General features: G+C 38.9%; 1 protein-coding gene across 1 annotated transcript; it reads left to right on the top strand.

Moving 5' to 3' along the window:
- Nucleotides 1-247: 247 nt before the first annotated feature.
- TEX12 (testis expressed 12) lies at nucleotides 248-3,096 on the top strand (the record flags this gene model as incomplete). The annotated part of the gene is made up of 4 exons (XM_080698225.1): nucleotides 248-310; nucleotides 1,372-1,483; nucleotides 1,575-1,630; nucleotides 2,956-3,096. 4 exons carry the CDS (start codon nucleotides 248-250, stop codon nucleotides 3,094-3,096), a joined length of 372 nt encoding a protein of 123 aa, XP_080554351.1.
- Between the last annotated feature and the right edge of the window lie 10,653 nt (nucleotides 3,097-13,749).

The following is a 13,749-nucleotide window of genomic DNA, read 5'->3' as shown; positions in this document are numbered from 1 at the left end:
GGAGCAATGGATAGTCAAAGGTTTTTGAGTGAAGGGAATGGAGGAATCAAAGTTTTGAAAGTTTACCTCTTCTAAAAAGTTAATAGGATAAATTAGGAGAAAAAATTAAGATTAGGTAAGACAGATGATGAAAGCCTAATAATAGCAGCAGTAGGAATAGAAAAAGGGGAGGATTTAACAGAGATATAACGAAGTTTGTACCTAAATTTGTAATTGCTCTAAACTTTTCAGTTTGTGTCTCCTGAATATGATGGCAAGTCACCTTGTAAAATCTGATTCTAGAAACTGCAAGAGGCCAAGAGAACTGGAGGTAAGGTGTATGCTACTGGAGTCTTAATCTTCTAGTGTATTTGTCTCTGTGTGTGTAGAACTGGAGATGGAACCCAGTGGCATTCTGCCTCCACACTATACCTTCAGACCGATTTTTTTTTTTTTTTTTTTGCTAGGTTGCTGAAAGTCTCATCACTTGCTGAGCCTGTTCTTGAACCTGCAATCTTTTTGTTTTCATATTCCCAGAGCTAGGATTATTTCAGCAGAAACTTTGTTGATTCTGGCTGCTTTTTTCAGCTGCTTGGCTCCATAAACTTCCAAAAACTATTTGGAAATTTCTTTTTGGTAGCTTGTGATCTAGAGATAGAAGCAAATTCATGCCTTTATGATACATAGGGTTTTACAAAGTTATTTGGGTATGATAAGTAAGATACCTAGGTATTGTAGTTTTTTATACTTTTTTCTTAGAGAAAAGACAAGAGGTTTTATTTAGGAAATTGAGGGATTCGAGGGGGAAGGTAGTCCATCTTTAGAGGTGGAGCATCTTTGTGGCCTTTTCAGTTCTTTTAGAGAACCTCCAAGAGGGGGTGGGTGGGGTCACAGAGTGGAAGTTTGCACTTCCTCTTAATCTTCAGGTTCTCTTGTTTTGAGATGACCCACAGTGAGACGCCAAAGTCCAAAGTGCCAAAGAGGTTGTTTTGTTTATGTTTTTGATCTTTTCAAAGAAGAGCACTATTGTCCCACCAGTTGAATTGCTGCATTTGGGACATTATTTTTTTCCCCTTGAAAACTAAGTTATATTGCAAAATTTTGTGTCCAAATTACAGTTCCTTATTGTTATGATACATTTTCATCAGGGGATTAAAACCATATTCAAAATCTAATTTAAAACCAAAACAACAAAATTTGGTGTGTTGAGCAAGGTGCTTCCTGGACTTAAAGATTCATTGATAACAATATTTCCAATGACTAGTACAAAATTTTTAGCATGTTTGCTTTTCTTCTGAAAAATATTTTTATTTTTAAATAAATAGAATGTATATGTCCTAAGGATCTTATCATTGACCATATATCCATTTTTTCTTTACATTCTTTTGTTAGTCTCAAGTGCCAGATAATCCACAGCTGTCTTCTCTTGGAAAAACAGATTCATCTTTCTCTGAATTTTCTGGACTATTTTATAAAGATGAAACCTTGGAGAAAGATTTGAATGGTGATGCATAAAAAACCTGTATTCCTCTACATTGATTGTATCATGCATGTTTATTACATTTCATTACTTACTCAATGTTATTTTTAAACAGAGATGAGCAAGGAAATTAATCTAATGTTGTCTACATATGCAAAGATTTTAAGGCAAGTACTTATACTGTATTTTCTTGGGCATTTATTTTAGAAATAGTAGTTTTCTTCTGAAAACACTGTAATGGGAAGTTTTATTCTGTGGCTGAGAAGCCTATCAAGTAGTTAAGACATTTTATTCTATCTCAATTTCTCCTTCCTTCCTTCCTTCCTTCCTTCCTTCCTTCCTTCCTTCCTTCCTTCCTTCTTTCTTTCGTGGTACTGGGGTTTCTGGAAGCCCTTCTACCTCCGGGCTACACTCCCAGACCTATTTTATATTTTTATTTGGAAACAGGGTCTCTTAAGCCAGTGCGGCTGTCTTTGAAACTGCGCGATCCTCCTGTCTCTGCTTTCCAAGTGCGGGGATTACAAGCGTACGCCACCACGCCCGGCTCTATCTCAATTTCTTATAGATGAGTTAGTTATTTTCAGGGAATAAGCTCAACTTTTCTGTTAAACATCCTTTGTCTTGCTATTCCCAGAACTAATAATGGACTGGATGTCTTGATCTCTAATTAGTGTTAAAATTAGATCATTTTAATTTTTTTTTGCACTAGGGATTGAACCCAGGGCATTCTACCTCCGAGCTACACTCCCAGCCCAATTATTTTATTTTTATTTTGAAACAGGGTCTCAATAGGTTGATGAGAGTCTTACTGCTTGTTGAGGCTGTCCTCAAACCTGTGATCCTCTTGTCTCAGCCTCCCAAGTACTGGATTACAGGCTAGATGATTTTAAATTTTATGTGAATACCTCTTTGAGAAAAATATTATTTGGTGAGCTGGGCATGGTGGCACATGCTTGTAATCCCAGCAATTGGGAGGCTGAGACTGGAGGATTGAGGTTTGAAGACAGCCTCAGCTACTTAGGTCCTTTGCAACTCAGTGAAATCCTGTTTCAAAATAAAGAATAAAAAATAGGGCTGGGGGTTTAGCTCAGAGGTAGAATGTTTCTGGGTTCAATCCCTAGTACTGCAATGAAAAAAAAATATTATTTGGTGAAATTAATGGTAATAGAGTAGTATTAAAGATGAATATTATTTTATATATTCATGTGAAACATGCACTTTAATATTAGAATTATAATGCATAAAGTACACTTTCTCTTGTGTCAGGAGACTTTTTGAGTAGTTAGATATTAGTCTGTGGGACCAATTTAACTTTTCTCTGAGGACTACTGGTAATTTTGTTTTTGACTACTAGTAAATTAAAGTCTCTCATGCAAAAAGCCATTTAAATAAAATAGCTAATAAATGTGGTATAGTAAATAACATCATCATGATGATGTTTACAGACTGTGTAACTATTTGGTTTAATGTAAAACTTTTTTTCCCCTATTAGTGAGAGAGCAGCAGTAGATGCATCTTACATTGACGAGCTAGATGGACTCTTCAAAGAAGCAAATACTATTGAAAATTTTCTAATACAAAAAAGAGAGCTCCTGAGACAGAGGTTTACAGTGATTGCAAACACACTGCACAGATAAAGTGTGTACTTAAAATAAGCGGAGAATTTAAATCTGTTATTGCTGCAATGAAAAAAATGACATTTATGCTCTGAAGGCTCTCTAGTTATTAAAAAAAAGTGTGTCTTAAAGAAAGGAAACTTTGAATTTTTTTTAGATTTAAGAGAAGCTTTAAGCAGAACAGTAATATGAAGTGTATAATTTTCTTTGGAGGGTCAAATATTTGGCACATTTTAAAATGTCAATTATTTAAATCATACATGGATCCTTTTCTTTTTTCCTTGAAGGTCATATCCTTTAAACTTCTAAAATTGGACTCATTTATATGTTTTCCAATATGTACATTTTAATTTTATAATTTTTGTTTAAATGGCAGATAATTTTGGAGATAGTTTTAAAATGTTTTTATGGGTATTATAAGAGAACATTAAAGATAACTTGTAAGTTCTCAATATGTTATGCAATGTAACTGCTATTGTTTAATTTGCTATTTGATTGTTTTCACTTCTAGTTATATACAACTAATACAAACTTGGCTCAAAATTATTTTCTTGTAGTGAAAATAGTAAAATAAAACCCAGAAATTACTAACCAGAACCTTATCTGAGTCACTTTTTTTACACCTACAAATCAGTGTGTGCATTTAGTGGATTTTATTTAGAAAGCTTAGGAGTAGTGTGGCATGGCCTGGAGATTAATGATTTAAAAGTAAAGAAAGTAACAAGATGACTTTGGCAGGTCACTTCAATTGTAATTTTATTTATTTATTTATTTATTTATTTATTTATTTATTGGTGCTAGGGATTGAACCCAGGGAAATTCTACCTCCAAGGTATACCCCCAGCCTGATTTTTTTCTTTATTTTAAAATAGGGTCTCACTGACGCCCGGCCCTATTTTATTTTGAAACAGGGTCTCACTAAGTTGCTGAGGGGCTTGCTGAGTTGTTGAGGCTGGCCTCAAACCTGTGATCCTCCTGTCTCAGCCATCCAAGTACTGGGATTACAGGTGCATGCCACCACACTGGTCTAAGACAATTTTTAAAATCATATTTTGATAGCTTTAGTACCATTAACATAAACAAGAACAATCTCATAATTGGAGATACCATGTTGTAGGAATATCATTTCCCTCTATACTTCTAATATGACTGTCATTTCAATAAAATGTCACAAGTAGCATATACATTATTATATTTTTCTTTTTTATGTGGTACTGAGGGGCATCTTCCTCTGAGCTCTACCCTAGCCCAGTTTTTTATTCTTTATTTTAAAACAGGATCTCACTAAGTTGCAGAGGGCCTCACAAGTAGCTGAGGTTGGCCTCAAACCTGCAATCCTCCTGTCTTAGCCTCCCAAGTACTGGGATTACAAGCATGTGCCACCATGACTGGCTGAAGAAGAATATTTCAGGTAGGGAAAAGTTTGTTTAAAGGCACAGAAGAGAGCCAGGCATGGTGGCGCACGCTTCTTAATCCTAGTACTTGGGAGGCTGACACAGGAAAACTGTAGTTTTGCAGCCAGCATCAGCTACTGAAGCCCTCCACAACTTAGTGAGACCCTGTTTCAAAATAGAGAATTAAAAAATACGGCTGGGGGTGTATCTTGGAGGTACGATGCCGCCAGGTTGAATCCCCAGTAACTAGCGTGCACGCGCACGCGCGCGCACACACACACACACACACATACACACACACACACACACACTACACACACACGAATATTAAAAAGAACAAAGGCACATTGGGGTATGTTGGGCACTTTGCTGGGGAATTGTGTATCATCTAAACCAAGAACAAAGAGAATCTTGTTTTTTGATACTTCTAGCACAGTATTTGATAAATTGATGCTCAAAAATGTTTGTTGTCAAGCCAGGCCTGGTGGCACATGCCTGTAATCCCTGTATTTGGGAGCTGAGACAAGAGAATAACAGGTTCAGGGACAGCCTCAGCAACTTAAGTGAGACTTTCAGCAACTTAGCAAGACCCTGTTTCAAAATAAAAAGTAAGCCGGGCGTGGTGGCACACACTTGTAATACCAGCATTTGGGAGGCTGAGACCAGAGGATCATGGTTTGCAGCCAGCCTCAGCTACTTAGGCCATCTGCAACTTAGTAAGACCCTGTTTCAAAATAAAAAATAAGAAGACAGGGGATGTAGCTTGGAGGTAGAGTACCTCTAAGTTCAGTCCTCAGTATTGCCCCAAAAGAAAACACACAATGAAGTTGGGTGTGGTGACGCACGCTTGTAATTCCAGCGTTTTGGGAGGCTGAGACGAGGATTGTGGATTGTGGATAGCCTCAGCTACTACTTAGTGAGGCCTTTTGAAAGTCACTGAGACCCTGTTTCAAAAAATAAAGACTAAAAAATAGGACTGGAGGTGTAGCTTGGAGGTAGAATGCCCCTCCCTAGTACTGCAAAAAAAGAAAAAAAGAAAAAAAAAAAGAAAACAATGTTTGTTGTCATAAAATCAGATATGGTTATATGGTTTTTTTTTTGTGTGTGTGTGTGGTACTGGGGTTTCTGGAAGCCCTTCTACCTCCGGGCTACACTCCCAGACCTATTTTTTATATATTTTTATTTGGAAACAGGGTCTCTTAAGGCAGCACGGCTGGCTTCAAACCTGCGCGATCCTCCTATCTCCGCCTCCCAAGCGCGGGGGATTATAAGCGCGCCACCACGCCTGGCTGGTTATATGTTTTTTAAGGGCTTACCTTCACAGGGCCTTACTGATATTCATTATTATAAAATGTTTTGTAAAATTAATGATTAGAAAAAGAAGGATGAAATGATATAAAGGCAAAGGGTGAAAGGTAAGTTGTCTGCTTGTAGAGTCCTTATTGACAGTCTAAATTTGGACTTTATGCTGTGTCTGCATTTTCCAAAGAAGTGATTCCAGTGGTCCACGTCAGCTACTTAATTATCATGTGAGGGCAGATTTGAGAAAAGAAAGTTTAAAAAGAGAAACTACTCTTGGTGGTCTAGTTTTAATAATTCAAACTGAAAATGATTTATAGCTAGTTAGTTGGGCGTCTTGCCCTCAAAATGAGACCAGAAGAGATTACTGGAGATTTTTAACTCCACCCCTTACTTCCCCTCCCCATCCTATTTGTCAGGCAGCCAGGGACAACCCAGGAAGTTCTGTGACGAAAATCACGGGATCTGCTGCTTCTGAACTGAATTTTAAAAATGTCTTTTTAAAAACATCTCTCCATTTTTTTCAGCAATATTTTTACCACTGCCGAGAGTTTTCTTTCCGTGCATGAGAGTGCACTAGTTCCCAGGTAGGGAATTTACTCCTGCCTCTTCCCTTTCCACTTTCTCCTCTTCCTTCTAGACTGTGCTTACACTTCTGTGTTTCTTTCCTGAGCTTCCTGAAGGCTTCTGAAGTTTTCCCCTGTGTGGAACAGCTGCAGTCGGAGCTTCTGCGGAGCCAGTGGTGAAAGAAGACTGAGTCAGGATTTGTTTGCTGGTAGAGACACAGCTGTCCTGTTAGGGAAACAGTCTTGTATAACACAGGGGGCAGGATTCAGGGTTTAGTGATTTTCTTGGATCTATAATAGAAAGGATATCCACTGTTTCCATTTTTCTAAGTTGAAAATCACTGCCACCTGTTCTGATGTCAGTGTTCATTTCTTCTATTTGCATTCTGGGAAACTGCCTTAAAATCTGTATGTATGTATGTATATTTTGTTTGTTTTGTAACTTTCTACTATAGCTACTCTTTTTTTTTTTCAGTACTGGGAATGGAACCCAGGGGCATTCTACCTCCTAGCTACACCTCCAGCTGTATCTTTTATTCTTTTTTTCTGAAATAAGCTCTCACTAAGTTGCAGAGAGTCTCACTAAATAGCTGAGGCTGGCTATGAATCCATAGTCCTCCTGTCTCAGCCTCCCAAGTACTGGGATTACAGGTGTATGCCATCATGCCCAGCTAACTACTCTTGTTTCATGATTTTATTTCATGAAATTGTCTGATACAGAACTTTTAGAAAGTTCACCAATGTGCATTGTAAATTGTAAAATTAATTTAATAATTTGATGCTTGCAGTATGCAAGACAGTATTGGAAAGAGAGGGGAGACAAAAACTAGACCCTGTACTCAAAGATTACTGATAGTAGAAGTTATAAAGTACATTTGTCTTTATCATATTAGAATAAGATAAGGGCCATAAGAAAGTTGTAAACAGACCTGTGCAAATGCAGACTAAGGAGAATCGGTTCTTGCTGTAGGAAATGGGAATGCGATGCTTATACACATGCAGCAGGGGATGTGGAAACTGAATCTTGAAGGATGAGTTAGATACATGAATTCCATTTAAAGATGATTAAAATATCCTATGTGGCCGGGCGTGGTGGCGCACGCTTGTAATCCCCACGCTTGGGAGGCTGAGACAGGAGGATCGCACAGGTTTGAAGCCAGCCTCAGCTACTTAGTGAGGCTCTCAGCAACTTAGTGAGACTTTGTTTCCAAATAAAAAATAAAATGGGTCTGGGAGTATAGCCCGGAGGTAGAAAGCCTCTGGGTTCCACCCCCAGTACCACCACCAAAAAAAAAAAAAAAAAAAAAAATCCTATGTGAAGAGAATGGTATGATTATGATGAGAAGAGAATGGCAGTGGTCCAGGGAGGCTGGAGTGAGAGACAGAACTGGATGGATTGGTTGGTATGAAACTATACAGGACCTTCATTGGTCCCTGGCCAAGCAGTTTAGATTTTACTTGGTAGGCAATGACAAGCCATTGGTGAAGGTTTTATGGAGAAGTATATGATAAAGTCAGATCTATACTTAGGAAACATAAGTTAGCAGCATTTCATTTTCTTTTTTTATGTTATAGCTCAGATTCAAAATGAAAAATTTTTTTCAGGTGTTGGCATAAATTGGATGAGATCTAGCGTTCTGATGAGCTACATAGAGCTGAAGGCCTCGGAGCATCCCAAGGGCCAAGGGGATTAAGAGGCCCACGAATTAGGAAGTTCTGGTGTGGAAAATAGTTTCTCTATTTTTTCTTCCAATTAGGAGGTGGTTATAATATTCAAGTAAGAGGCAAGAGCCTAAATTAGGACAGTAGAAAGGAGGTGACAGATAGGAAAGAGAAGGCCCAGCATCAGTGCTGAGGAGGGCAGGTCCAGGCCAGGAAAAAAATTAAGAGAGTTGCCCAGGAGGAAGGGGCTGATAAAAATCTCTACAGAAGATTTCCTCCAGGCATCCTTGCAGACTTTTGGACCCTAATAATTTATACACTTTACCCTATATCATCTCCTTAGCATCCCCCTACATACCCTGTGTCAGTATATGTAGTCAACAGAACTTTATTTATTTATTTTTTGGCACTGGGGATTGAACCCATCAGTATTCTACTTCCAAGCTACACACCGGCCCTATTTTTTATCCTTTTATTTTGAAACAGGGTCTCACTAAGTTTCAGAGGCCTCACAAATTGTTGAGGCTGGCTGCAAACTTGCTATCCTTCTGTCTCATCCTCCCAAGTACTGGGACTACAAGTGTGTGCCACCATGCCTGCCTTTAATCAACAAACTTAATCACTTAGTGAATGTGAGGGGCAGTGGAGAAAATGAATTGAAACCTTGAGAGATCTTTAAGATAGGTGGTCAAGTTGGAGGAAAAATTGATTCGGAAGGGGGAAAATGAAGAATTTTATGTTGACATGTTGAGAGTCACCTGCAAGAAGTGATTGGTGATTTTAAGGGACTAGGGTTTCCAAGGGAGAATGTTGAGATGAGAGAGTAAAGGTCCAAGTTCATACCTTAGGAACATTTATGTGGTGATAAGGGAAAAGAAGCCAATAAAGGGATTTAACATTTGGCAAGCATCACTAGATGTAATTATGATGATAGACATGAACAGGAAATGTTAACAACCTTTTATTCTCATTTTATTATTGAAAAAACCTGAGGCTCAGAGACATTAAGGAGTTTGCCCAAGGTTGTCAGCTAATGAGTAATGAAGTTGGCCTAAAGCAAAGAGGAGGCAGTGGGGAAGGGGCACGGACGCAGGAAAGTTAGCATAGTGCAATGTCTCAGGACAGAAAGGGGGTTAAAGAGATGTTGACTACAATATCAAGTACTACAGGAAGCTTGAAGAGCATAAAACAGACTGCCAATGGTATGGAGTATGGAACACTTAGAAGTAGTTTCTTTTTCTTTTTCTTTTTTTGTAGTACTGAGGATTAAATTCAGAGACATTCTACATTTTTTCCTTTTTTCTTTTTTTTTTTTTGTGGAACTGGGGATTGAACCAGGGGTATTCTACCTCTGAGCTACACCCCTAGTTCTATTTTTTTATTCTTTATTTTGAAACAGGATCTTACTATGTTGTGGAGGGTTTCACTAAATAGCTGAGGTTGGCCATGAACCTACATTCCTCCTGTTTTAGCCTCCCAAGTACTGGGATTACAAGTGTGTGCCACCGCACTTGGCTGGCATTCTACCTGTGAACAATGCCCCCAGCCTGATTTTATTTCTTATTTGGAAACAAGGTCTTGCTAGGTTGATGGGAGTCTCACTACTTGCTGAGGCTGTCCTCGAACCTGTCATCCTCTTATTTTAGCCTGCCAAGTACAGGAATTACAGGTGTGAGGCTTAGGAGTATTTTCTAAAATGTAAAAATGTCTAAAATTCATGTGTGTCTACTCAGATAAATGCCCAATAAGTCTGTTCAATATAATTTTACTTAAAATAGTAAGATTAGTAAAATACCTGACTTTAGGGAATTTATTTTAGAGGAAAATAAGACAAACATGCACCATATTAATAGAAGTAGAATGAGATAAGACCTGAGGGTTTCCTGCTCTTTCTTTTTTGCTTTGTTTTTTTATATACTTTTATCAGTGCATTATATTCTTACATCATAATGTACATCATAGTGATAATGACATACATGCACATAGCATTTGGTGGGCTTTCCCCTGGCTTCCTCTCCATTCTCCACCACCACCACCCCCATACAGGGTATTGAGATTGACATTGGTATTCTCACATATGTCAATGGTAGTAATTCCTTCCCTGATCCTTACTATCTTCCCTCCCCTTTCCATAGACCACCTTTCTGGCTTCCACTGGAGTTTTCCCTCCATTTCTGCTCTCTTTTCAAAATATCATCTCAATACCTCTGACTGGTTTAAATAAACACATTTTGGTTTATTTACAAAATAAACTATTTACAAATTTTATTTAATACAGAGTGGAGTCTAGGAATTTGCATTTTAGCAACACCAGGTAATATTTCTATTGCAAGTAGTCCTCAGACCAGACTTAGAGAAGCAGTGTTGTGGTAAAACACTTATTATCAACAATCTGTTTACTGTGTAGGAAATTCCTTTCATATATATATATATATATATATATATATATTTTTTTTTTTTTTTTTTTTTTTTTTTGGTGGTACTTGGGTTCCTGGAAGCCCTTCTACCTCCGGGCTACACTCCCAGACCTCTTTTTACATTTTATATTTGGAAACAGGGTCTCCTAAGCCAGCGCGCGCGGCTGGCTTCGAACCTGCGCGATCCTCCTGTCTCTGCCTCCCAAGCGCGGGGATTACAAGCGTGCGCCACCACGCCCGGCTTTCCTTTTATATTTTTTAAAAAACTTTTTTGTTGTATTAAAGATTAAACCCAGGGACATCCTACCTATGAGCTATACTCCCAGTCCTATTTCATTTTTTATTTTGAAACAGAGTATCACTACATTGCTGAGGCCTCGATCAATTTCTGAGGTTGGCCTGGAACCTTTAATTCTCCTCTCTCAGCCTCCCAAGTACTGGGATTACAGGTCTACATCACCATGCCCAAATTGGGAGTTTCTTTATATCAGGGTTCTAGTGCTTTTTATCCCTCAGCAGTGCCTAGCACTTTGTAGAATGAATAAAGTAATTAGATGAAAGATACATAGTATATTTTTGTTTGATCATTAAAAACTATTTAATAACTTTTTTGGTATTTATTGTGTTCTAAAAGCTTTACATAAATTATTTCATTTATTATAGCCCCAGTGTGATAAGAATTTTTATTTCCCCACCTTGGAAGGAGAAAACAATACAGAGGTTGGGAGTCTTATTTGGGAAATGACCAAGATTTGAACCCAAGCAATCTGAGGCCAGTCAGAACCTGAATGTACACTCTTAAATATTAGTGTTCTTATTTTTAAAGAAATATTTGAGGTAGAACTTGTGCGATAGAATTTTCTTAGGAAGAGGTTTTGAGGAAGGCATTCAGGGTGAAAGTGAGTTTTATTTGAGAAATCAGGAAATAGTTGGCCTTGACTTGTTGCATATAGGAAAAATAGAAGGTCTCATGTGCTCCAAACTGAATATTTGAAAGACATGGCTCTCTGCTTCTGGCCTCCACGATTGAGAAATGAGCTTTATGCGCATGCATGCTCTCTCTCCACTTCCCTCTGCCGTGCTCTGAGCTCCAGACCCTGGCCTCCCATGGACTGAACCCCAGAATTTCCATGGAAACCATGACCAAATAAATTTTCCTTTCTCTAAGTTGTGTGGTCAGGTTTTTAGGTTCTAGCAGTGAGATTGCTAACTAAGAAATTAGTACTGAAGAAGTATGGTCACCACTCTAAGTCTGACCATGTATTTTGTGAGTCTGTAACTGGTTTGTGAGTGGAAACGGGAAGGGCCAGAACGTGGCTGGACAGGTGGATGGCAGAGACTGTGCTTGGGAGATTTTGGCGGGAAAAGAGGACTCCATAGGAAAATGGAGTAGAGGCGCCATGTGTAACATTCCTGCAAAAAAAAAAACACAAACAAAAACTTACCAGCATTTTGCCTGTGTAAAATTGCCGGTGTAAGTTTTAGTATTTGTCCTGAAACTTTGTGTGAGGCTGAATTTAAAGATGATGGACTGATCGATTAAACTGGCCGAGGAAATCTAAGCAGAAAAATATCCAGACTGCATTATGGATATTGATGTGTGCATTCAGCCATGTGTACAGCAAATTTCAAGGAATGGAAAGCAAAGCAGAGACTTTTTAGCAGTTGGCTGGAAAGGAATGTGTGAAGCTGGGACCCAGAGAGATGGTGTCCTGAAAGAAAGGAAGACGGCAAGAGGGAGGCCACATGTTTTGCCTAGGAGCAAAGAAAGGAATGTCGTCAGAGCAGTTCAAGCCCAACTGCAAAACCAAGGAAAAAATGGCCCAGTGGTGGCAGCGGCCAGGATCGAGACAGGCTCAGTGGGCAGTGATTGAAAAGGACATCACTACCTTTTCTGCTGGTGGTTGATTTGGGTGTTCATGTAATGCTGATTTTGCCAGGAAAAAGGGGTCATGGAGTCTTCCCCCTAGCTTTCAAAAGAAGGTGTGGGAAGCCAGACATGTGCTAGGGCTGGAATCCTTGCAAACAGGCCCAAATGGGGCAATTTATTATGAAGCTGTGCTGGTGAATCCAAGGTTGCAAGAACTCCATAAGTAAGAAAAGACAGAAACGTGGAGTAACTGTGAGGAAAGGCTTCCAGCTGCCAGCCACAGAGCCAGGCTTGAAGAGCAATTACACCATTGCTCTTTGCAGTCGACCAGGCACAGGGGCAGGTCTGCCAAGGCCCAGTGGAGATGGTATCTTATCAGCATGTGCCCTGTGCCATAAACAGAGCTGCAGGATTAAATGCTTGCCCTGCTGGATTCCTATACAGTTTTGGTCCCATTTCTTCTTTTTAGGGTCCTGTTTCTCCCTTTCATTTTTCTTTCTTTTTTTCTGTGGTACTGGGGATGGAACAAAAGGGCCTTTTACTCTGAGATACACCCCAGATCTATTTTATATTTTATTTAGAAAAAGGGTCTCACTAAATTGCTGAAAGCCGAACTAAGTAGCTGAGGCTGGCTTTGAACCTGTGCAGTCCTCCTGTCTCAGCCTCCCAAGTACTGGGATTACAAGCATGCGCCACCACACCCGGCTCTGTTTCTCCCATTCAGAATGCAAATATTTACTCTGTGTCATTGTATATTGGATGCACGAAGCTTGCTTTTAATTTTGATTTTGATTTTCTTACAGTGGCTCACAGCCAAGAGTTTCCTTTGAGACTCAGAGAAGACTTTGGACTTTTGAGTAATGCTGGAACTGTTAAGACTGTGGGAGCTCTTGGAGATGGACTAATGCATTTTGCATTGTGAAGTGGCTGTGAGGCTGAGGTCAGGGGCACAGCAGCTGGAGTGTAATGGCTTGGGTTTGAGATGTTCTCCTACCCCCTACAGAAACAGTGTAGCAGTATAGGAAGCTGGACTTGGTTGTAATTTAGCAATAGATAAATTTGTTGTAAGGACTTATCTGGAGGGTGGGGGTGGCCTGGGCAGCAGGCTGCTCATTCTTCATGCCACTTTTCCCTGGGTTAATAGTCCTAGTTTTGAAGTCTGCCGTGTACAACTTTTGATGGAATAAATTCAGTACATTTTAAAAAATGATGTGAAAGAAATAGATTGTAAATTCAATATTGTAAAATAATTTGCTAAAAGAATAAATCTCATTTCTTCAGGGGAATAGTATCCATGTATATGTGTTAGTTCATTTTTCTAGTCTAGACTGCTGTATCATGTTAAATTTACATGAAATAAAGGATTGTATTTTGTAGTGCTTAGTTAATTACATATTTGCCCACCCTTCTGCATTAAGCATTATTGCTTTGTAAATACTCAGTAAATAGGAAAAAATAGGGCCAGT

This window comes from Muscardinus avellanarius (genome assembly GCF_963383645.1).
Source record: "Muscardinus avellanarius genome assembly, chromosome: 1".
Classification (NCBI taxonomy): domain Eukaryota; kingdom Metazoa; phylum Chordata; class Mammalia; order Rodentia; family Gliridae; genus Muscardinus; species Muscardinus avellanarius.
This window is presented reverse-complemented; position numbering and strand designations above follow the sequence as displayed.